The following is a 22,275-nucleotide window of genomic DNA, read 5'->3' as shown; positions in this document are numbered from 1 at the left end:
ATCTAAAATAGATACAGATCAAAATTATTGGCACCCCTGTTTTCAATACTCCAGCAACCTCCCCTTGCGAGTATAACAACACTGAGACTTTTTCTAAAGTATTATATGAGATTGGAGAACACATTGAAGGATATTGGGCCATCCCTCCATGCAGAATCTTTCCAGATCCTTGATATCCTTCGTTTCCGCTTATGGACTGCCCTCTTCAATTAAAAACACAGGTTTTCAATGGGATCAACTCCAGAGACCGATATGGCCATTGCAAAATGTTGATTTTGTGGTTAAAAATCTACATTTTGCAACGTAGCTCAGTATTTGTATTATTTTATTTTTGCTCATCTTAATCAAGGGTGCCAGTAATTGTGGACCTGAATGTATGTATGTATGTTTGGCATGAACAGTGACAGTTTTTAAAAGTCTCAGATCTATGCTATTAGCCAACTCCACTGACAGCCGTTGTTATGCAATGACAAATAGACTGTACAGTATGTATCAGTGATAGTCAGAGGATTTGGCTGAAGACCACAGATCTGGGATCAGAGCCTAGTGTCTTGACTTTAACATTAACCTGAAGACTGCTATTTATTTAATCAACAAACCATGTTTAATTGTTACCTGATTAAATTAATCATGTAACAATTAACTCATTAGGATCAGCACGAGAGCGGTTCTTTAAAGATTTAACATCTCCCAAATTAAAGTCTAAAGGTCTTTACCCATCACATCTATAAACAGTCAACTTATTAATCATAACCTCGTATCATATCATCATTCTGAACAGTCGTAACCTCCTTGCATCTGCAAAAACCCGAGCCTTACTTATGATTCAGTACTACACGAATTGGTGATATGATTTATTTACTAGCTAATTAAATGGTTACACAGGATAAACATACACACTTAATACGTAAAAACAGGTCCCTAGCGGAATGACAACAATGTGGCTGCTTGTGACAAAAGAGATGGAGAGGGAGGGAGAGAGGGACAGAGACGCTTAACATTTGTACTTTCAGAAACTACTCTCACTTACAGTAACCATATACTTTGCACAGGAACCGCTGCTCGCTTTGAGTAAGAAATCATGATGTATTTACGTGAAATGTCTTGGTTCGCCAGATCTCTCTTGGTGGACAGGGCCGCCTTTTCGAGGCACACTTGTAAGGCTCTGATTGTCCAAAAGGGTTCCACAAAGTCTTCTACTGTTTTTCTTCTTTGTAGTTGTCTGGTATCCGGTAACTTGTCTTATAGTCCTGAACAGACCTACAGAGTGTATTTTCCTTCCATTGACGCTTTTCTGGTCCAGTATGTACATTTCTTTACTCATAATTTTTTACAGTTTGTTTGAAAAAGGCAGTTCTGTCAGGCTGACATGCTCTCTGACCTCACTTGGGGGCGTGACTTGTCACTTGTACAAAGTTATGTAAAACAATTATCTCTTATAGTTTGTCAAATCATATCCCTATCTTACCAAAAATACCATCCTTTTTCATATTACATGCATATCGCATAGTATGGAAACTTCATAGTAGACTTTCCAAGTTAAAGTATATCCTTCATAAGATTTTTAATGTCATCACAAAATAACAAACAAAATGCCATTAGTGTTCTGTAGATCGCCATTGACAATTCCCCACGTTCTATATTAGAAGACTAAATTGAAAGGCTATATTGCTCCAGTGTTCGCTTTTTGAAGAGTTAGAGTTTCGACGGGAAAAGTATCTTGAAACAAAGTACATTCCTTTGGTGAATATTGGAGAGGGAGACCTGAATCTTCGCCCCTTGATTTACGACAGGACGTAAATTGTTAATCACTACTAGTTCTTTCCTCCCCATCAATGCATGTGAGAGGGGGTCTGATTGAAGTTCTTCCTTGTAAACCTGATGTGACCTATTTGGTTTCTCATGGACAGTCATGACACAGGGAGGGCTCTTGTCTATCTGTGAGAAGCTACGCCCTCCTCTATCTCTCATCTCAGGGTACTCTACTACACCCTCCACCCTCTCCTTTCACTGCCTCTGACTGTGAACTTTTTAAAGCTAAACCAAATGCCAATAATCTCTCCAGAGGTCAGTTAGCTCTACCATGTTCTCTCTCTTTCTCTCCATCCATCCATCTCTCTTTCTCCACCTCTTGCTTTGCCAAACAGAGATGCCTCTGCTCAAATATCATCTGGCAAACACACTTCCCATAGTGTGTGTGTGCCAAGCAGCTTCACATGTGTTAGTTGACAAGTGCATAGAGGGTAATGTACACTGGAGAGCACCTGGCACAGAGAAAGGGACACACACAGAGACCGAGAGAGAGTGAGACATAGACAGAGGGGGAGGGATTAGAAAAGACTGGTGAGTGAGTGAGTGAGTGAGTGAGTGAGTGAGTGAGTGAGTGAGTGAGTGAGTGAGTGAGTGAGTGAGAGAGAGAGAGAGAGAGAGAGAGAGAGAGTTTCCCTCAGATTACACAGATCCAATTTTGATCAACTCCCATATCTACTGGGGGAAATTCCACAGTGTGCCATCACAGCAGCAAGATTTGTGACCTGTTGCCACAAGAAAAGGGCAACCAGTGAAGAACAAACACCATTGTAAATACAACCCATATTTATGCTTATTTATTTCCCCTTGTGTTCTTTAACCATTTGTACATTGTTACAACACTGTGTATGTATATTTATATATAATATGACATTTGTAATGTCTTTATTGTTTTGAAATTTCTGTATGTGTAATGTTTACTGTTAATTTTTGTTTTACTTTTGTATATTATCTACCTCACTTGCTTTGGTTTCCCATGCCAATAAAGCCCATTGGGGGCTTGCATGCATGTATCAATGTCCGGGCTGGTGTATACAGCATATCTTTGGGGAATAGGATGAGAGAAAAAGAGGGATGGAGGGAAGGTGTTGGAACAGCGGGATGCTGTCTTTCAGTGGACAGTGGAGGTCAAGGGCAGACGGGGAAAGAGAAAGAGAGAGACGATAAGTACAGCATTGACACACAGCCCAGCACAGAGCCTTGCCTTCCTCTATCCATTCCTTAGAATCCTGACAAGTACATTGTGCATTAATGCTTCCACACTCGGCATGTATCGGCAGTATAGATTAGAAGAGCTCTAACTATTTGGATGACGCGTTTGTCATTATTTCAGTGAATAAACATTGTCCCTCTCTTCTCAGCCTTTTCTGCCCCCTCTTCTTTCACTCTCTCCCCTCTCTATCTCATAACCTTGGCAGTTTAAATAAGACAATGGTAATATTTCCAGGCAAAGGTGTTTCAACAAATATGCTCTATCCAGCGTCAGATAAGGTCATTTGAGGCTAGGATTCAAAATGGCATAATGAATGAATCAATTGACCTCCTCTCCCCTCTCCCTCCATCTCCCTCCACAATGGAGAAAGAGCTCATGCACAACCGAAATATCAATATTTGAATAGTCCATACAATGTTAACAACCCATCAATCTCGCAAGCGCCACATTAGCATAACACACAATGGCAGCGTGTAGCAGGTGAACGTAGCGTAGCGCTCTTAGCGACGCCCATGATGGATTCACTGGGCTGTTTCCTTACGATGCTATTCAGCAGCATGTTTGCAGTAATCACAGTGATGTTATCAGGGACAATAGGCAGTGCGTCCATCTCCATTCAAATGGCATACATCCACCTCTCGCTCTTCTCTGCTCTGCTTTGGGAGAAAGACATGCAGAGATTTTAATAGAGACTAATTGTGTATTATATTTATATTTCCATATTGCCAGGCTTGTATTTTCCAGTCAGTCACTGTGTGGTGGTGATAATGTGTTGTTACAAGGATGTTATGTTTATATATATATATCCCAGTATGTGTGTGGACATTGATGGTCGATAATGGTCTCTCTCAGATTGTGGTGGGCTCCACTCAATTGTTCCTCACCTCCTCCTGTCTCACCGGAAAGGCTGGAGACGAGGGCTGTGGTTTGTGGTGAGTTGAGGGGAGGTGAAGGAGGTGTGGAAGAGAGAGGGGAGAGAAAGATGGGAAAGAGAGACGAGATAGAGAGAGAGAGAGAGAGTGGCACTCTCTCATCCCAAGATCCCATTTCCTCTGCGGATCTGAGTGTGATGGGAGTTCTGTCTGATAGGAGTGTGTGTGTTTGTCTGCGTGTGTGCGTGTGATAGTAAGGCTGTGTATCCGATATTAAAGCCATAGCTTATGCTACAGGTTAGCATCATCAGCTCTAGCCAGCTGTAAAGCCAACTGTAGGAAGTAGAGCAGACCTGTAATATGTCTACTGACCTTACAGATGCAGAGCGGACATACAGTAATCTCTTTCACCCAGACTGACCTGGGTTCTCCTCTCCTCCCCTCTCCTTTCCTCTATGTAAGAGTGTACAAAATATTAAGAACACCTTCCTAATATTGAGCAGCTGTCCCTTTTGCACTCAGAACAGCCTCAATTCGTCAGGGCATGGACTCTACAAGGTGTCGAGTGCGTTCCACAGGGATGCTGGACCATGTCGACTCCAATGCTTCCCACAGTTGTGTCAAGTTGGCTGGATGTCCTTTGTGTGGTGGACCATTCTTGATACATGTGGGAAACTGTTGAGTGTGAAAAACCCAGCAGCGTTGCAGTGTTTGACACACTCAAACTGGTGTGCCTGGCACCTACTACCATACCCCGTTCAGGGGAACTTCAAACATTTGTCTTGCCCATTCACCCTCTGATTGACACACATACAAAATCCATGAAACATCCTTTTTTTAACCTGTCTCCTCCCCTTCATCTACCCTGATTGAAGTGGATCATAGCTTTCACCTGGGCAGACTATGTCACAGAAAGAGCAGATGTTCCTGAAGCTGGGTTATCCTTTGTGGGCTTGTCTGAAGCGCAGGTTAGTCTTTTTGTCATTCATCTTTTTGGAAGCAGCTCTGCAGAGTGGTCACTAGCTAGCACAGCCACAAAGTCGTCACATCTGGTTTGAAACCTAACCCTAACCTTAACCACACTGTTAAACCTAATGCCTAACCCAAACCTTAAATTAAGACCCCAAAGCACATTTTTGTTTTCTTAAATTTTTACAATATGGCCAATTTCGACTTTGCAGATGGCCCATCTCGCGGAAATTGCTCAGTTCTGCCTCCAAGACAAGACTCATGACAATAAGCAGGCAGAGGGGATGGGAATGTGTGTGACCTCCTTTGCTGCTGTAGCTAGAAATCCCTCCAATTCACTAGGGGATGAATCTACCTACAAGGCACAGATGGGGAGAAAAATTGAGAGGGATGAGGAGGAAAGGAAAACTGTCTAAACCCAGGCTTGTAGATGACCTTCAGCACCACGGCACCTCAGTCATTCAGGTGTGACTGGACTCCAAAATACTGCATATCCCCCCACTCAGCACCTAACACCCCTCTCCTAGATCCTCTCTATTTCCCCCTCACTTCTTCTTCTCCTTGGCCAGAGGATCAGAGGGGGATTGATCTGACTCATCAAAACTATTGATAACATGATCTGAGCATTGAAAGCCTGTTGGCATTAGGGCTTCCTATAGATGCAGTAACATTGCTCTCTCTCTCGGTCTCTGGGTGGTGTCAAGTATCCTGCTCTGTGCCAGCAGTTTAATCTCCTCTGTTCTCTCAGTACCTCTCCATTCTCCCCCTCTCCAGCTTTTCGCCCTCTCTCCCTCTTCTTCCCCCCACTCCCTCTCCACCTCTCTGCTCTGCTCTTCTCATCCTCTACCCCTTCTCCCCCACCCTCTTTCCTCTACCTCACCCTCTCCTCTCCTCTCCTCTCCTCTCCTCTCCTCTCCTCTCCTCTCCTCTCCTCTCCTCTCCTCTCCTCTCCTCTCCTCTCCTCTCCTCCTCCTCTCCTCTCCTCTCCTCTCCCCTCTCCTCTCCTCACAGCACAGAGATCTCTCCTCCTCTCCTCTCCTCTCCTCTCCTCTCCTCTCCTCTCCTCTCCTCTCCTCTCCTCTCCTCTCCTCTCCTCTCCTCTCCTCTCCTCTCCTCTCCTCTCTCTCCTCTCCTCTCCTCTCCTCTCCTCTCCTCTCCTCTCCTCACAGCACACAGATCTCTCCCCCGTGCCTTTCCTCTACCTCTCTCCGTCTCTCAGCGCACAGAAAGAGGCTGACATCAGCCAGTGTGCTCTGATGATGACAAGACTCCACAGTCCTCCCCAGACACACAGACCTACTGTCAGAGAGAGAGGGAGAGGGATAGAGAGAGGGAGCGAGAGAGAGTTAGATGGAGGGAGAGAGATGGAGAGACGGAGAGAGATATGAAGATTTTCTGTTTGATGCAGACACGCACAGACACAAAAACAAAGACACACACACTCACCACTCTCGCTGTACACACACACATGCACAAGCACAACACAGAGGCACACATGCCAAACGCACACACACACACACACACACCAATTGCACCAGCTACTTCAAAGGCCCATGCTCCTCACCCCGGGGCTTGTAGCTAAGTGTGGTTCGGAAGTAAACTTTTATCCTTTTATAAACCAATGTGAGTGTTTAGAGCCGCGCTAATGATGTTTGTGTGTGTGTGTGAGAGAGAGGATGCTCAACTGTCTTGTTTGTGTGTGTTGATGTTTGTGTCTGTGTCTGTGTTTGTCTCTGTGTGTGTTTATCCATGTGTGTGTGTGTTTCTGTGGATGTGTTTGCATGTTTGTGTATGTGTTGATCAGTGGAGGCTCCTCAGAGGAGGAAGGGGAGGACCATCCTCATCAGTGAATTTGATTTAAAAAAAAATATATATATATACTAAATATATTCACGTCACCAAATAATTGATTAACACACTGTTTTGCAATGGTCTACATTTTGCAATGGTCTACATCTCTGTGGGGTAGCACCATGGTGTAGCCGGAGGACAGCTAGCATCCGTCCTCCTCTTGGTGCATTGACTTCAATACAACACCTATGAGGATCTTGGTTCTCACCCCCTTCCATAGACTTACACAGTAATTATGACAACTTCCAGAGGACGTCCTCCAACCTATCAGAGCTCTTGCAGCATGTTGTCCACCAATCAAAATATCAGAAAATGAATCTAGTACTGAAAGCATAAGCTACAGCTAGCTAGCACTGCAGTGCATAAAATGTGGTGAGTAGTTGACTCAGAGAGAAAGTAAATTAATTTCTTCAAAAATGAAGGAGAAGCAAGAGAGAGAGATTTTGTCATTTTTTTAAACTTTCAGTTTCACTTACTTAGCTAGCAAATGCAGCTGACTAGTTGTTACTCATGTACGTGGCTCAAACAGAGGGATGCTATGCTAGCGAGCTGGTTATGAGTATCCAACACAACACTGGAATTCTCCCACATCAAGGTAAGCTGTTGGTTTTATTAATTTATTGTGAGAGGAGGAGAGTGTATAGAAGCCAGAATGAATACAACGTGGCTGTTATGATCAGGGGTGTATTCATTCCGCCAATTCTGTTGACAAACGTTTCTTAAACGGAAGCAAACGAAACAGGGATAAATACCTGAATTTATCCAATAGAAACTCTTGTTTGCAACTGTTGTGCTAATGATTACCCTCTAGATAAGCTAGATGCAGGCAAGAGTGTACAAGACGGTATTGAATGTGTCATCTCCAATTTTTCTCTCGACGTGTGTGCGCCTACGTTGTAAACTTCCATTCATAGGTTGCAGCAACCTCATGATGGGTATAGAGAAAATTTGAGTATCATGTAGTAGCCTAAACCCATCAATGTTACATTGAACTGGGTGGATGGAATATGAATGACAGTCATCCAACATGCTGTAATTGTCACGATCGTCATAATGGACGGACCAAGGCGCAGCGTGAGTTGAGTTCCACATACTTTATTTAACAGTGAAACGACAAAATAAACAATAAACATAACCCGAGTGTGAACGCCGTAGTGCAACAAAAGACTAACACAAACAATATCCAACAAAAGCAGGTGGTAAAAAGGGCTACCTAAATATGATCCCCAATTAGAGGTAACGATTACCAGCTGCCTCTAATTGGGAACCATACAAACCACCAACATAGAAATACAAACGCTATAGAACCCCCTCTAGTCATGCTCTGACCTATACACCATAGAGAACCCAGAGGGCTCTCTACGGTTATGGCGTGACAGTAATAGAAATAAGGCCATGCTCATGAACAAAAAAATCGTCCTCTGACCGTCACTGGTGTTGATGTTTGTGTGTGGGAGAGAGAGGAAAGACAGCTGCTACCGGGCAGAGAAAAACAACAAGCTCTCACAGCCTCACTGCAGAATTAGATGCTATAAAGGTATGCATTAAGGTGTCTGTAATAGAGTACATAGCTATTAAAAAAACCTTTCTGGGATCGGCCAATAGCCAGGGAAAATGCAGAGCGCCAAATTCAAATAAAATACTATAAAATCAAACTTTCATTAAATCACACATGTAAGATGCCAAATTAAAGCTACACTCGTTGTGAATCCAGCCAACATGTCAGATTTCAAAAACGCTTTTCGGCGAAAGCATAAGATGCTATTATCTGATGATAGCACAACAGTAAACGATGAGAGAGTAGCATATTTCAACTGCAGGCACGACACAAAACGCAGGAATAAAATATAAATCATGCCTTACCTTTGACGAGCTTCTTTTATTGGCACTCCAATATGTCCCATAAACATCACAAATGGTCCTTTTGTTTGATTAATTCCATTCATATATATCCAAAATATCAATTTATTTGGCACGTTTGATCCAGAAAAACACTGGTTCCAACTTGACCAACGTCACTACAAAATATCTCAAAGGTTACCTGTAATCTTTGCCAAAACATTTCAAACTACTTTTGTAATACAACTTTAGGTATTTTTAAACGTAAATAATCGGTAAAATTGAAGACGGGATGATCTGTGTTCAATACAGGAAGACAACAAACTAAAGCATGCTTTCTGTCTTGCGCCTCTATCAAACAGTACACATGATGTGACACTTGTTTAAGATGGCCGTACTTCTTCATTACACAAAGGAATAACCTCAACCAATTTCTAAAGACTGGTGACATCCAGTGGAAGCGGCAGGAACTGCAAACAAGTCCCTCAGAAATCTGGTTTCCCAATTAAAATACATTGAATAGACAGTGACCTCAAAACAAATCTGAATGGTTTGTCCTCAGGGTTTTGCCTGCTACATAAGTTTTGTTATACTCACAGACATGATTCAAACAGTTTTAGAAACGTCAGAGTGTTTTCTATCCAAATCTACTAATGATATGTATATCTTATATTCTGGGGATGAGTAGCAGGAAGTTGAATTTGGGCACGCTATTTATCCAAAAGTGAAAATGCTGCCCCCTATCCCGAAGAAGTTATTAATAAGTGGATTTCTATTTTTTACAATGGTGGGGGAGTGCCAAGATGGAGAAACGGCGGCTTCAACACATGCTATCTGTCATCTAGTGTATATATAAATAATTGGTTAAAACATCAAGATTAGGCCCTCATTCCGATTCGTTAAGGTAAGGGTTAAGGTTTGCGATAAGGCAGTGGTTCCCAAACATTTTAGATTTCTGTACCCCTTCAAACATTCAACCTCCAGCTGCGTACCCCCTCTAGCACCAGGGTCAGTACACTCTCAAATGTTGTTTTTTGCCATTATTGTAAGCCTGCCACACACACACTATACGATACATTTATTAAACATAAGAATACGTGTGAGTATTTGTCACAAACCGGCTCGTGGGAAGTGACAATGAGCTCTTATAGGACCAGGGTACAAATAATAATATAATAATAATCGATCATTTTGCTATTTATTTAACCGTCTTACATATAGAACCTTATTTGTTCATCGAAAATTGTGAATAACGAGAAGGGTGTGCTTGAAAGGATGCACATAACTCTGCAATGTTGGGTTGTATTGGAGAGAGTCTCAGTCTTAAATGATTTTCCACACACAGTCTGTGCCTGTATTTCGTTTTCATGCTAGTGAGGGCCGAGAATCCACTCTCACATAGGTACTTGGTTGCAAAGGGCATTAGTGTCTTATCAGCACGATTTGCCAAAGCAGGATACTCTGATCCAGAAATCTGGCAGTGGCTTCGAATTATATTCAATTTTCCCAGAACTGCTTGTTGCAATTTCGATGAGGCTCTCTTGTTCAGATATCGGTAAGTGGACTGGAGGCAGGGCATGAAAGGGATAACGAATCCAGTTGTTTGTGTTCTCAGTTTCGGGAAAGTACCTGCATAATTGCGCACCCAACTCACTCAGGTGCTTTGCTATATCACATTTGACATTGTCCGTAAGCTTGAGTTAATTTGCACACAAAAATCATACAATGATGTAAAGACCTGTGTGTTGTCCTTGTTAATGCAGACAGAGAAGAGCTCCAACTTGTTTATCATAGCTTCAATTTTGTCCTGCACATTGAATATACAGTGGGGAGAACAAGTATTTGATACACTGCCGATTTTGCAGGTTTTCCAGGATCTCTGGAAAACCTGGGAGATGTATGTATCAACCTTAGGCCTGGATACATGATTAGCCTAGTTATAGCGAGTTGTTTGGTGGGGTTGGTTCTACATGGATGTCTGTCTGTCTGTGCATTAAATGGTTTGACACCTCATCAAGTACATGATGCTGGCTGTCTGTCTGTCTGCTGCAGACGTTTCATGTTAATGAACATCTGATGTATGTGTGTGGTATGATCTTTGTTTGATGTGTGCGTGATGGATGTGTGTGTGACGTTGGATGCTCTTAGATGCTGTTAGATGTCTGGCAAAAGAACACGTTTTAATATACTTGCATATATGTCAGCTGAAGATGAGTGGGCTGCATAGACAGCGTTCCTAATTGAGTGTGTGTGTGGGTGGACTTATGCAGGTGGTGCTTCTCTGAATGTATTATTTGTAAATCTGTGACTGCAGCATGTGTGTTTGTATGAGTGTGTGTCCATCTGTGCCGGTAGATGTGGTGGGTAGCTTCAGCCATTCAGAGAAGGTCTGAGAGAGCTTGCAGTGGCACAGACCCATCATGGTGTGTGTGTGTGTGTGTGTGTGTGTGGTGTGTGTGTGTGTGTGTGTGTGTCAGTGTAATTGTGGAGGTGTCAGTGTGATTGTGGAGGTGTCCCACAATCAGGCTGAGAGAGAAATGAGAAGTGCTCGGGTTTTGGAGAGCAATGTCTCGTAATGAAAGATTTATCAGCAGCACAGCTCCTGCCTCTCTCCTCTCCTCTACACACACGCACAGGCACACGCTCACACCACACATTCACCGCTACAGCTACAAAATGCCTGGTCACCTCGGCAGCTAGCGCTTTGAAGCTAACATTATTCGGCATTCTGCTTAGTGGGAGGGGAACCCCCGTCAGGCGATAAGGGGGCCTTCCTGCAGGAGGCCTTTTGCCTTTTGGTAGGCCGTCATTGTAAATAAGAATGTATTCTTAACTCGCTTGCCTAGTTAAATAAAATTAAATAAATAAAAAGAGGAGCTGTTTGAAGTCCGGCCTCCCAGCAGGTAGGATCACTCCTAGTGATGTCACAGCAGGAAGAACACAGACACACACACACACACACACACACACACACACACACACACACACACACACACACACACACACACACACACACACACAGGCTAGCATGCATGTTGTGCACGCATATAGAGGTGAATCCTTCAGAAGGGTATAAAATAATTATATTCTCTCTGTCTGAACAAAATGTTTTATACTTTAACATAATTACATTGATAGGTGAGATAACTGAGAATAGAACAGAAATTGACTTTTATAAAACTGTCCAATAAGTCACACAAGGCTGAGTTGTGATTTGCCGTTTTTTGGGGGGAGATGAACAGTTTCTCTCTAAAACCAGATTGTTCTGCCTGTGTCACAAACAAACCAGAAGCAGAGTGAGGCACACACACACACACACACACACGTGCACGCGTGCACACACACAGACATAAAGACACACGCACACACATACACACACACACACACACGGGTCAACTACTGCTGCAGGAGTGGGTTTTAAGACTGAGAAATTATGGAGGCGAGAGAGCAGGGGGAGATAAAAGACAAACAGGAATGTAGAGCATTCTTAATTCTCATCAGCATTCTTAATTCAATATGTTAGTGGGGTAATGGAACGGGGAAAAAACGAATTGGGAGAGCGAGTTCATTATCCTGGGAAGAAATAATGTGATCCAGTGTTGGGAAACAGGTTGATGTAATTATCATTGAATGGAAGCACGTTACACACCCTGATAAAGACCTTAGCCATACAGTTGAAGTCGGAAGTTAAATACACTTATGTTGGAGTCATTAAAACTCATTTTTCAAGCACTCCACAAATTTCTTGTTAACAAACTATAGTTTTGGCAAGTCGGTTAGGACATCGACTTAGTGCATGACACAAGTAATTTTTCCAACAATAGTTGATAGACAGATTATTTCACTTATACCACAATTCCAGTGGGTCAGAAGTTTACATACACTAAGTTGAGTGTGCCTCAACACAGCTTGGAAATTCCAGAAATTATGTCATGGCTTTAGAAGCTTCTGATAGGCTAATTGACATAATTTGAGTCAATCGGAGGTGTACCTGTGGATGTATTTCAAGGCCTACCTTCAAACTAAGTGCCTCTTTGCTTGACATCATGGGAAAGTCAAAAGAAATCAGCCAAGACCTCAGAAAACAGATTGTAGACCTCCACAAGCCTGGTTCATCCTTGGGAGCAATTTCCAAACGCCTGAAGTTACCACGTTCATCTGTACAAACAATAGTACGAAAGCATAAACACCATAGGACCATGCAGCCGTCTTACAGCTCAGGAAGGAGACGCGTTCTGTCTTCTAGAGCTGAACATACTTTGGTGCGAAAAGTGCAAATCAATCCCAGAACAAAAGCAAAGGACCTTGTGAAGATGCTGGAGGAAGCAGGTACAAAAATATCTATATCCACAGTAAAACGAGTCCTATATCGTCATAACCTGAAAGGCCTCTCAGCAAGGAGGGGCCACTGCTCCAAAACCACCATAAAAATGCCAGACTACGGTTTGCAACTGCACATGGGGACAAAGATCGTACTTTTTGGAGAAATATCCTCTTGTCTGATGAAACAAAAATAGAACTGTTTGGCCATAATGACCATTGTTATGTTTGGAGGAAGAAGGGGGAGGCTTGCAAGCCGAAGAACACCAACCGAACCGTGAAGCACGGGGGGGGGGCAGCATCATGTTGTGGGGGTGCTTTGCTGCAGGAGGGACTGGTGCACCTCACAAAATAGATGGCATCTCTACTATTATTCTGACATTTCACATTCTTAAAATAAAGTGGTGATCCTAACTGACCTAAGACAGAGAATTTTTACTTGGATTAAATGTCAGGAATTGTGAAAAACTGAGTTGAAATGTATTTGGCTAAGGTGTATGTAAACCTCCGACTTCAACTGTATGTCTTCCTGATCGCGGGAGGTGAGATGGACTTTTCATAAAGCACTGATAATCATATGATTAAAGATGACATGCAGAGACGGAGACGGCTGTTGGAGTAGCAAGCCTGCAGAGTATGTTTCAATTCATTCAATAATTAACTCCCACAACATCATCCACTGGGGTGATATGATGCTAGATATGTGTGTTTACTGCCTCAACTTCTGCCCAGAGTCTACTCAGTCTCTGTATGTACACAAACTCCCACTGTGAAACATATTCCTGTATTGCTTTTCTCAGTAGCTTGTTAGTGGTTTTCACTTGGAGCTGTGTGTCTGTAGGACAGGTGCCCTGACCGCTAGGCTGCTGTAGTGGCGCTGGTGTCACCACCAGGGTGCACTACAATACTCTGAGTCATCCACTGCTCTCTCTCTCTCTCTCTCTCTCTCTCTCTTTCTTTCAGAGATGTTCTGCTGTGCTTGGTACTCTGTAAGCGATGGGGTTTGTGTGTTCATAGAAAACTCACACTGGTCCCCTACATGTCGACGATAACAAGTACCATCCATTAGAAAAAGAAGCGTTTGAAAGTTAACTCTGGCTGCATAATAATTTGTTTTTCTTTGATAGACAGTTTTTCGGCACATGAAAGAGCAATTTTTCAGTTCTTGGAAATCCGGACCAGTTTTTGAGAGCGTGAATGAGAGAAATGAATGGTAATTGAATTGGCAAAGAGGCTGAGTTTATTCAGAGTGTAATGACTATGGTTAGTTCTCATGAGAGAGGAGTTGAGAGATGGGTTTGAAGGAAGAGACAAAACAGGCAAGTGACTTACAAGAAAAAAATGGAATAATATTGTCTTTCAAAATACAATTTGTTGGAATTCTTCTGTTCATAATTGTTGGTTGAAGGGTCAAATAATTTGACCTGGAAGATACAACTTTAATAGCGCCGCGATGAGGCAGATGCTTTGTCTGTTTTTGGGAACCCTTGTCCTCTATGGGACAGTTATTAATGACCTATCAATCCCCAGTACAACACATTGCGTAGCCCTATTATGAGACCGACTGCAGTGAGGAGCAACAGAACAGAAGCAGGCCTGTTGGAGGGTGTCTCACACCAACCATTATTCTAGAGAGGGCATTCATTTGGTGCTAATTAGTATTTTTCTACGGGATTGTGTGTGAGTGTGAGTAGAGAGAACGCTGCTTTGATTAAGTACAGTAATACAGAGCTCTGCAGACACTACAGATGTTCATTTAATGGCCTGGAACTTAATGAGACTGGCTGAGGAGACTCCAACACACACACACACACACACACACACACACACACACACACACACACACACACACACACACACACACACACACACACACACACACACACACACACACACAGTCCCCCATATCACGTTTCAAGGCTTATTATACGACACTACACTGTGAGTTATTAACAGCAACATTAAATATGAAATATGGCTGTGTGTGTATGTCCACTCCAATATGTCCTGTCATGCTGTGTTTGTGTAAATCCTGGTTCTGTGTGCTGGCGGGAAGGCAACAGGCTGCCACTTCACGATCAGGGACGTGACCAACAACACTATTAGCTCTCTTTGTCTTTCTCTGTCACAGCAGTGGGAGCCACAATGCTGTTTACGATGTTCTCATATTGATGAGGATGATTCAGATACTAATATATTCTCTTTCCTTCTCTCTCTTTTCTCTCCCTCCCCTCTCTCCCTCTAGGTGGGGTGTGTATAGCCCAGTCTCTGAAGATCCCGCGTGAACCCAAGCCAGGGGAGTTTGATAAGATCATCATGCGTCTGCTGGAGACGTCCAACGCCAGGGCTGTCATTATGTTTGCCAACGAGGACGACATACGGTATGTCGAATAGCCCCCCCCAAAACAAAAACACACGACTACACCTCTATAGCCTATCCCTACACCACTACACAAACACCCTTGTACCTTTCTACCCCTGTATACCAAGTGTCTGTCGTAAACTCCAGTCATCACTCCTCTCTCCCTCTATCTCCCCTTCCCCTTTCTCTTCCCTCCTCTCCCTACCCCCTTTCTCCCTCCTTCTATCTCTCTCTCAGGCGTATCCTGAACGCGGCCAAGCACAACAACCAGACTGGTCACTTCCTGTGGGTGGGGTCAGACAGCTGGGGCTCCAAGATCTCTCCTGTGATTGGCCAGGAGCGGGTGGCTGAGGGAGCCGTTACCATCCTGCCCAAACGAGCCTCCGTGGACGGTACAGACAGAATCCATTTTAGATGATAGTGTTTTGAGGGGAAAGAGTTAAAAACACAGAATACCCCCAACAAGGTTGACATCACATCATACCAGATGTTTACAGGTCTGTATTTACGTGTTATGTCACTCACTGACCCCTCCTCTACCCCCCCTTCACTCTCCTCTCCTCTTCCCCCTCCTCTTCTCCTGCCTCTCCTCCGTCCTCTCTTCCTTCCTCTCTTCCTTCCTCATCCTCTCCCCCACAGCGTTTGACCGTTACTTCCGGAGCCGCTCTCTGTCCAACAACAGGAGGAACGTGTGGTTCGCTGAGTTCTGGGAGGAAAACTTTGGCTGCAAGCTGGGGATGCATGGCAAGCGCCCCGGAAGCCCCAAGAAATGCACAGGCAAGATACTATGGCACTGGAGCACAGGAGAATGGGTATTGGCTCAGTACAGTGGTGAAGGGTGGGTAGTGTAGGCCAGGAATAGTAGTAAAGCAGAGGAGTATGGGTAATGTAGGCTGGCAGAAGAGTTAATGCCCTATAATCATCCCTAGACAGGCTACTTAATATTAACTCTGTTCACACGTCATTGAGCATGGATAGCTTTACTCTCTGAGGAGAATGGTTTGTTCTATATGAACACCCGCTGTGTGCTCAGAGCTCTGTGCAAATGACATGAAATGATATGCAGAGTACAGTAGAGCCCCCTGGCTCGTCCTGCATGGATGAGTCTGGAGAGAAGTGTGTGTGACAGTGTGTGTACACAGTCTGTGCAGTTTGGGCTTGTAGAACAGTGTTTGTTGGTGTGTATAACTGTGTGTGAAATAGTGTGTGACATTGTGTGTTCACAGTCTGTGCAGTGTGGGCTTGTAGAATGGTGTGTGTGTGTATCAGTGACAATATGTGTATCGGTGTGTGTCGACACAGATGAGATTTTGAGGTTTTTCAGTGTCTGACTCCATCACAGCTCGCTAGCCCAGTGTCCTGAGGGTCCGCTTATACATGTGGTGAAGAACAGTGGCGATCGATGCTGCTTAAGATTCATTTGTTTTGTTCATGAGCATTGCCTTATTTCTATTAAAACGTATTGGATGACTGTCATTCATTTAAAGTTCACCCAGCTCAATGTACATCGGTAGGTTTAGGCTACTACATGATACTCAGATTTGCCCTCTACCCATCATGAGGCTACAAGCTAGCCTATGAATAAAAGTTTACAATGAAGGATCACACAGGTCGAGAGAAAAATCTGAGGTGACAGACAGTGAGTCAAAACCGTCTTGAACATTCTTGCCTGCATCGAGCTGATCTAGGGTGTATTCAGTAGTCCAACAAGTTGTTAACAGGAGTTTCTATTGAACAAAATCCGTTATGTTTGTCCCCGTTTTTGTTCCGTTTGCTTCCGGGAAAAGTTTTTCAACGGAATTGGCTGAATGAATACACACCTGATCACTCATAAACACAGTTCACTTTCATAGTAGCCATGTTGTATTCCTTCTCGCATCTATGCGCTCTCTTCCTCTCACATTTTCAGCTGTATGTGACCGGGCGAAAGAACCTTTCCAAGCCAAATCATAACCGCTACACACAGCCTATATCGTTGTCCCCATATTAGCTAAAGAAATGTCATAGTCAACATAGCTAATAGAACTAACGCATTAGTAAACAAACCCACTACAATCATGCAGTGATGTTACAGTGTACAGTCAGTATGCAGTTTAGCAGTTACACTGGCGGGCCCCGGTGGCAATACATTTGTAAAACCAAAAGCTTACCATGACTTGGAAGAGTCCTCCCCCCACACACACACCCATTCTGCCACACTGCTACTCTCTTTTATTATCTATGCATAGTCACTTTACCTCTACCTACATGTACAGTACCAGTCAAAAGTTTGGACATACCTACCGTACTCATAAAATGGTTTTTCTTTATTTGTACTATTTTCTACATTGTGAAATAACAGTGAAGACTTCAGAAATATTAAATGACACATATGGAATCATGTAGTAACCAAAGAATTGTTAAACAAATACATGTTATATTTGCGATTCTTCAAAGTAGCCTCCCTTTGCCTTGATGACAGCTTTGCACTTTTGGGGAATAGGTTGTGTTAGTGTTTGCAGCATGTATCAGTGTATTGCAGCCAGTGTGTGTGTGTGTGTGGAGGGGGGTTAAATAGTAAGCTGTGTGAGCAGTTTTATCTGCACCTGTTGCAGACTGCAGGACTATCATACTCAAACGGCTGAGTCAGCAGCACCTCTGGACATCAGTGTGTGTTTAGTGCAACACTTTTAATCCAGGTGGTTCTCTTTGAGTTTGTGTATAAAGCTGGGACTTGCCCTTCTTCTCTCTCTCACTCTAGTGTCTCTCTCCTCTCTCTCTCACGCACTCGCTCTCGCTCTAGTGTCTCTCTCCTCTCTCTCTCATGCTCTCACTCTCGCTCTAGTGTCTCTCTCCTCTCTCTCTGTCCTCTCATTGTGAAGCCACTGTAGTAGGCACTCAGCCAAAGGTAGATAGGGGCCAGTGCTCTGGTGACTCTCTCTGGTGTGTGTCTGTGTATGGAGAGCCCTGCAGTGGCACGGAGTGTCAGAGTCGATTCATTTCTATTGCGAGAGTTCACGACCTTTGCATCATCAACACGGAAACCAATCAGCTGCCTCGGCTCGATCCTGCTGTTTGGGGTCATTGTCGTGACAGCTAGCAGTGTGTGTGTGTGTGTGTGTGTGTGTGTGTGTGTGTGTGTGTGTGTGTGTGTGTGTGTGTGTGTGTGTGTGTGTGTGTGTGTGTGTGTGTGTGTGTGTGTGTGTGTGTGTGTGTGTGTGTGTCAGCGTGTGTGCGTGTGGGCCCTCGCCACACCTCTCTTGTCCTTCTGCTGGGAATACATGAATACAGTGGGCTAATGAGTATCACCCTCAGACACAACCCTATAGACCTCAATCAACAGTTGTATTAACAAAGCACACACACACACACACACACCATGTTGAGAATCTCTGCCTGAAATGTACTGGATGTTCATCAGTCTTGGCTGAGAACAGAAGGAACACAATGTCTCTTTTAGAGTCGTTGATTCTATATCAAAACACTGCTCACAGAAGCACTGAGGTGTAACATATTTTCTTTACTCCTGTGTGTGTGTGTGTGTGTGAGTGTGTGTGTGTGTGATAGTCTGAAGGAGGGAGCCGTCAGCAGTCTGAGAGCTAAAGCTGCCTGATTCCCTCAATTTATCACCCGGTTGTTCCTGCGCGGGGTGATTTCCTCACAGGGGCCTAAACGAATCCGCTCACCGGTGAACGGGATTGGCTCTGACAGAGGCAATGAAGCAGGGGTCCACACGCTGGAATTAGGGCGCATGACAGCCAGGCAGGGAGGGAGAACACAGGCAGGCAGACAGGCAGGGAGGGAGAACATAGGCAGGCAGACAGGCAGCACATAAGCGAGCACGCTTGCATGAACAAACAACTTGGAATCAGGGAGCAGGAAAGGTTGGCAGACAGATAGAAAGGGAACACGTTTGTTGGTTCACCTCTGTGAGGCTGAAGGATGAAGCACCCTTACCTCGCAGTGGGTGTTTATGTGGAATGCAGTGCTGCCACAGTTCTCCATTAAGACCCTGTGTATGTTAAAAAAAATCATCCTTGAAGCAGCAAGTTATGAGCAGAAGAGTGTCTGTGTTCTTTCGCAGTCACAGCCACCCTGCCATCTGCTAGAGCTCTCTAATTAAGACCCAGGCTCCGTTTCGGGCCTACTCCTTCTCCTCGTTTAGTCCAATGATCACGTGTGCCGGCCTATACTGTGTGTCAACTCACCCTCAATGGATGACATGGAGCTCTGGTTTAAACTCTTTCTTACTATAGTTGTGCTTGTGTTGGCTTAGTGTGTCTGTGTACACATTATTCTCGTCGTAGATGGGTAGCAGAGCTGACTGCAGCAGGCAGGGCCGTCACAGTGTGTTCAGCAGGACATCCATCCATCAGTGTTACCTCTGAATAATCCTTCGATACTAGGAGGTCACTGCTGCCACCAACACCACTCTCCTATCAGCCTGGCTGCTCTAGTGCCGCTGACGAGAGAGAGAGCGAGAGAGAGAGAGACTCTGTCGGTTCTCTCCAGGTAAGCATCTGTGCTAGCACCATGTGACTTGTCTGATCTTCATTAAACTAAACACAGCTTAATTAGTCACAACAGGGACAACTGGCAGCCCTCAGAGGACCTGGCTTGACTGCACACCAGTGTGTCTGTGCCTGGCTGCCCCACTGAGCTTGTACCTGTTAGATTGATGTCAGAGTCTCAGGTGCCCTCAGACACACACACACACATAAACGCACACAAACACAGCCTGCTTGTGCTGGGCCAGTGACATGAGTTCGGGAGAACAACCATTGTTCCGGTAATACGTTTTCACGGTCCAGCTTACTTTTAACAATAGCACCACTTCCTCCTCCTCCATTCTCTCCTTTCCTCCACTCTCTTTCTCAGTCTCTCATCTTAACGTTTCTGCTCCTCTCTGTCACTCTCTCGCCATCCTCTGCAAAGCCTCAGTTCGGACGTGAGGTGAAGGAGAGGAATTGATCAGTAAATATGAATGGACTTTGTCACTGGCAATGTCTGAGTCATTAATTATCTTATCTCTCTTTTCCAACACTACCCCAAACCTTAGATCCAGTCACAGGGGCATTTACACCCTCTGATGAGTACATAACACCCGGGTTTATACTGTCTTTACTGGTGTGGAACGTGGTGAAGAATACTCATACCATGGTTTAATGCTTGGCTCAAGATCACTGTTGTCAGTATCTATATATTTAGGCCTATTGATTGGTCATGCCTGTCTTGGCGGATAGGCACTTTACTTTTTAAGGGAACGCGAAAATATGTTGGAGAAGAGTTGTGGATGTAAGTCGGAACTGGTTCATTTTTGTGAAATTGAGAAAGCAAACGTACGCAGGTATGTGGGTGTACCTGTTCTCTATATGTGTGTGTGTGTGTGTGTGTGTGTGTGTGTGTGTGTGTGTGTGTGTGTGTGTGTGTGTGTGTGTGTGTGTGTGTGTGTGTGTGTGTGTGTGTGTGTCAGATGAGATACGAGCAGGTGTTGGTTTAGGGCTGGAGATGTATCATGTGTCAGTCAGTCCGCACATGCATACATGTAAGCATTTATGAGTGTACAGTGTACATTATGTTTGTGCATACATTTGTGTGTGTGTGTGCCTATGTTTGTGTCTTTACAGTGTGTGTGTGTGTGTGTGTGTGTGTGAATGGGGAGCAGTACCCTGGGCATGTTCTCTCAATCTTGTCAGCTGGATCCTGACGTGTTCAGGATGTGTGTGATAAATGAATGCTGTGTTAATCTCATGCCTTTATGATAATATATTCATCACCATCTGAATGTGTGTGGTGTTTCATTTGTAATTATTATAAAATACTTTCTCTTTCTAATTATAATATATAATTTACATATTTATAAAATGGGGAAAGTGCCCTGTGTTGAACAAATGGAAAGGCTTTGTGTGGTGAAGAGAGAGACAGAGAAAGAAAGAGCGAGAGAGAGAGAGTTGTCAGAGAGAGAGGGGGGGGGGATTGAATTTGCAATCCTAATTGACGTTTAATTGAGAAGCTTGTTTAAATCATTAGGTCCTCTGTCAGCCGTGTTGCCATCAATCACTGCTTAAGGTGCCATATTGTTCCCTACAGATAAATCATAGCACTTAGCCTATTACCATGCTAGCATCGGCCTGTCAAACCACTCAGACTGTTGGATCTCTACCACTCTATTAAAAAACATGCAGTGTTTTTGATGTGTGTGTGGCTGATGTATGTCCTGATATGTGGGTGTGGGGGTGATTTATGTCCTGATATGTGTGTGTGTGGGTGATTTATGTCCTGATATGTGTGTGTGTGGGTGATTTATGTCCTGATATGTGGGTGTGGGAGTGATTTATGTCCTGATATGTGTGTGTGGGGGTTGTTTTATGTCCTGATGTGTGTGTGTGCGTGTGTGTGTGTGTGATTTATGTCCTGATATGTGTGTGTGTGTGTGTGATTTATGTCCTGATATGTGGGTGATTTATGTCCTGATATGTGTGTGTGGGAGTTGTTTATGTCCTGATATGTGTGTGGGGGGTTGTTTATGTCCTGATATGTGTGTGTGGGGGGTTGTTTATGTCCTGATGTGTGTGTGTGTGTGTGTGTGATGTATATCCTGATATGTGTGTGGGTGATTTATGTCCTGATATGTGTGTGTGGGAGTTGTTTATGTCCTGATATGTGTGTGTGTGGGGGGGATTTATGTCCTGATGTGTGTGTGTGTGCGATTTATATCCTGATATGTGTGTGTGTGTGTGGGTGATTTATGTCCTGATGTGTGTGTGTGTGTGTGTGTGTGTGGGGGGTTGTTTATGTCCTGATATGTGTGTGTGTGTGTGTGTGGGGGGGGGGGGGGGTGATTTATGTCCTGATGTGTGTGTGTGTGTGATTTATATCCTGATATGTGTGTGTGTGGGTGATTTATGTTCTGATATATGTGTGTGTGTGTGTGTGTGGGTGATTTATGTCCTGATATATATATGTGTGTGTGTGTGTGTTTGATTTATATCCTGATATGAGTGTGTGTGTGGGTGATTTATGTCCTGATATGTGTGTGTGGGAGTTGTTTATGTCCTGAT

General features: G+C 44.0%; 1 protein-coding gene across 2 annotated transcripts in view; it reads left to right on the top strand.

The window, feature by feature from the left end:
- LOC112215038 (metabotropic glutamate receptor 8) overlaps positions 1-22,275 on the top strand; it is a 249,569-nt gene that overhangs the window by 178,416 nt on the left and 48,878 nt on the right. For both annotated transcript variants that reach the window (XM_042298071.1, XM_042298070.1), the window contains exons 4-6: positions 15,119-15,254; positions 15,473-15,627; positions 15,875-16,012. In XM_042298071.1, the coding sequence (XP_042154005.1) occupies positions 15,119-15,254; positions 15,473-15,627; positions 15,875-16,012 (429 nt within the window). The remainder of the gene's footprint in view (positions 1-15,118; positions 15,255-15,472; positions 15,628-15,874; positions 16,013-22,275) is intronic.

The sequence above is a fragment of the Oncorhynchus tshawytscha genome, linkage group LG15 (genome assembly GCF_018296145.1).
Source record: "Oncorhynchus tshawytscha isolate Ot180627B linkage group LG15, Otsh_v2.0, whole genome shotgun sequence".
NCBI classification, from domain to species: domain Eukaryota; kingdom Metazoa; phylum Chordata; class Actinopteri; order Salmoniformes; family Salmonidae; genus Oncorhynchus; species Oncorhynchus tshawytscha.
The sequence above is the reverse complement of the archived record's forward strand: the minus strand, read 5'-3'. Positions and strand labels throughout refer to the sequence as shown.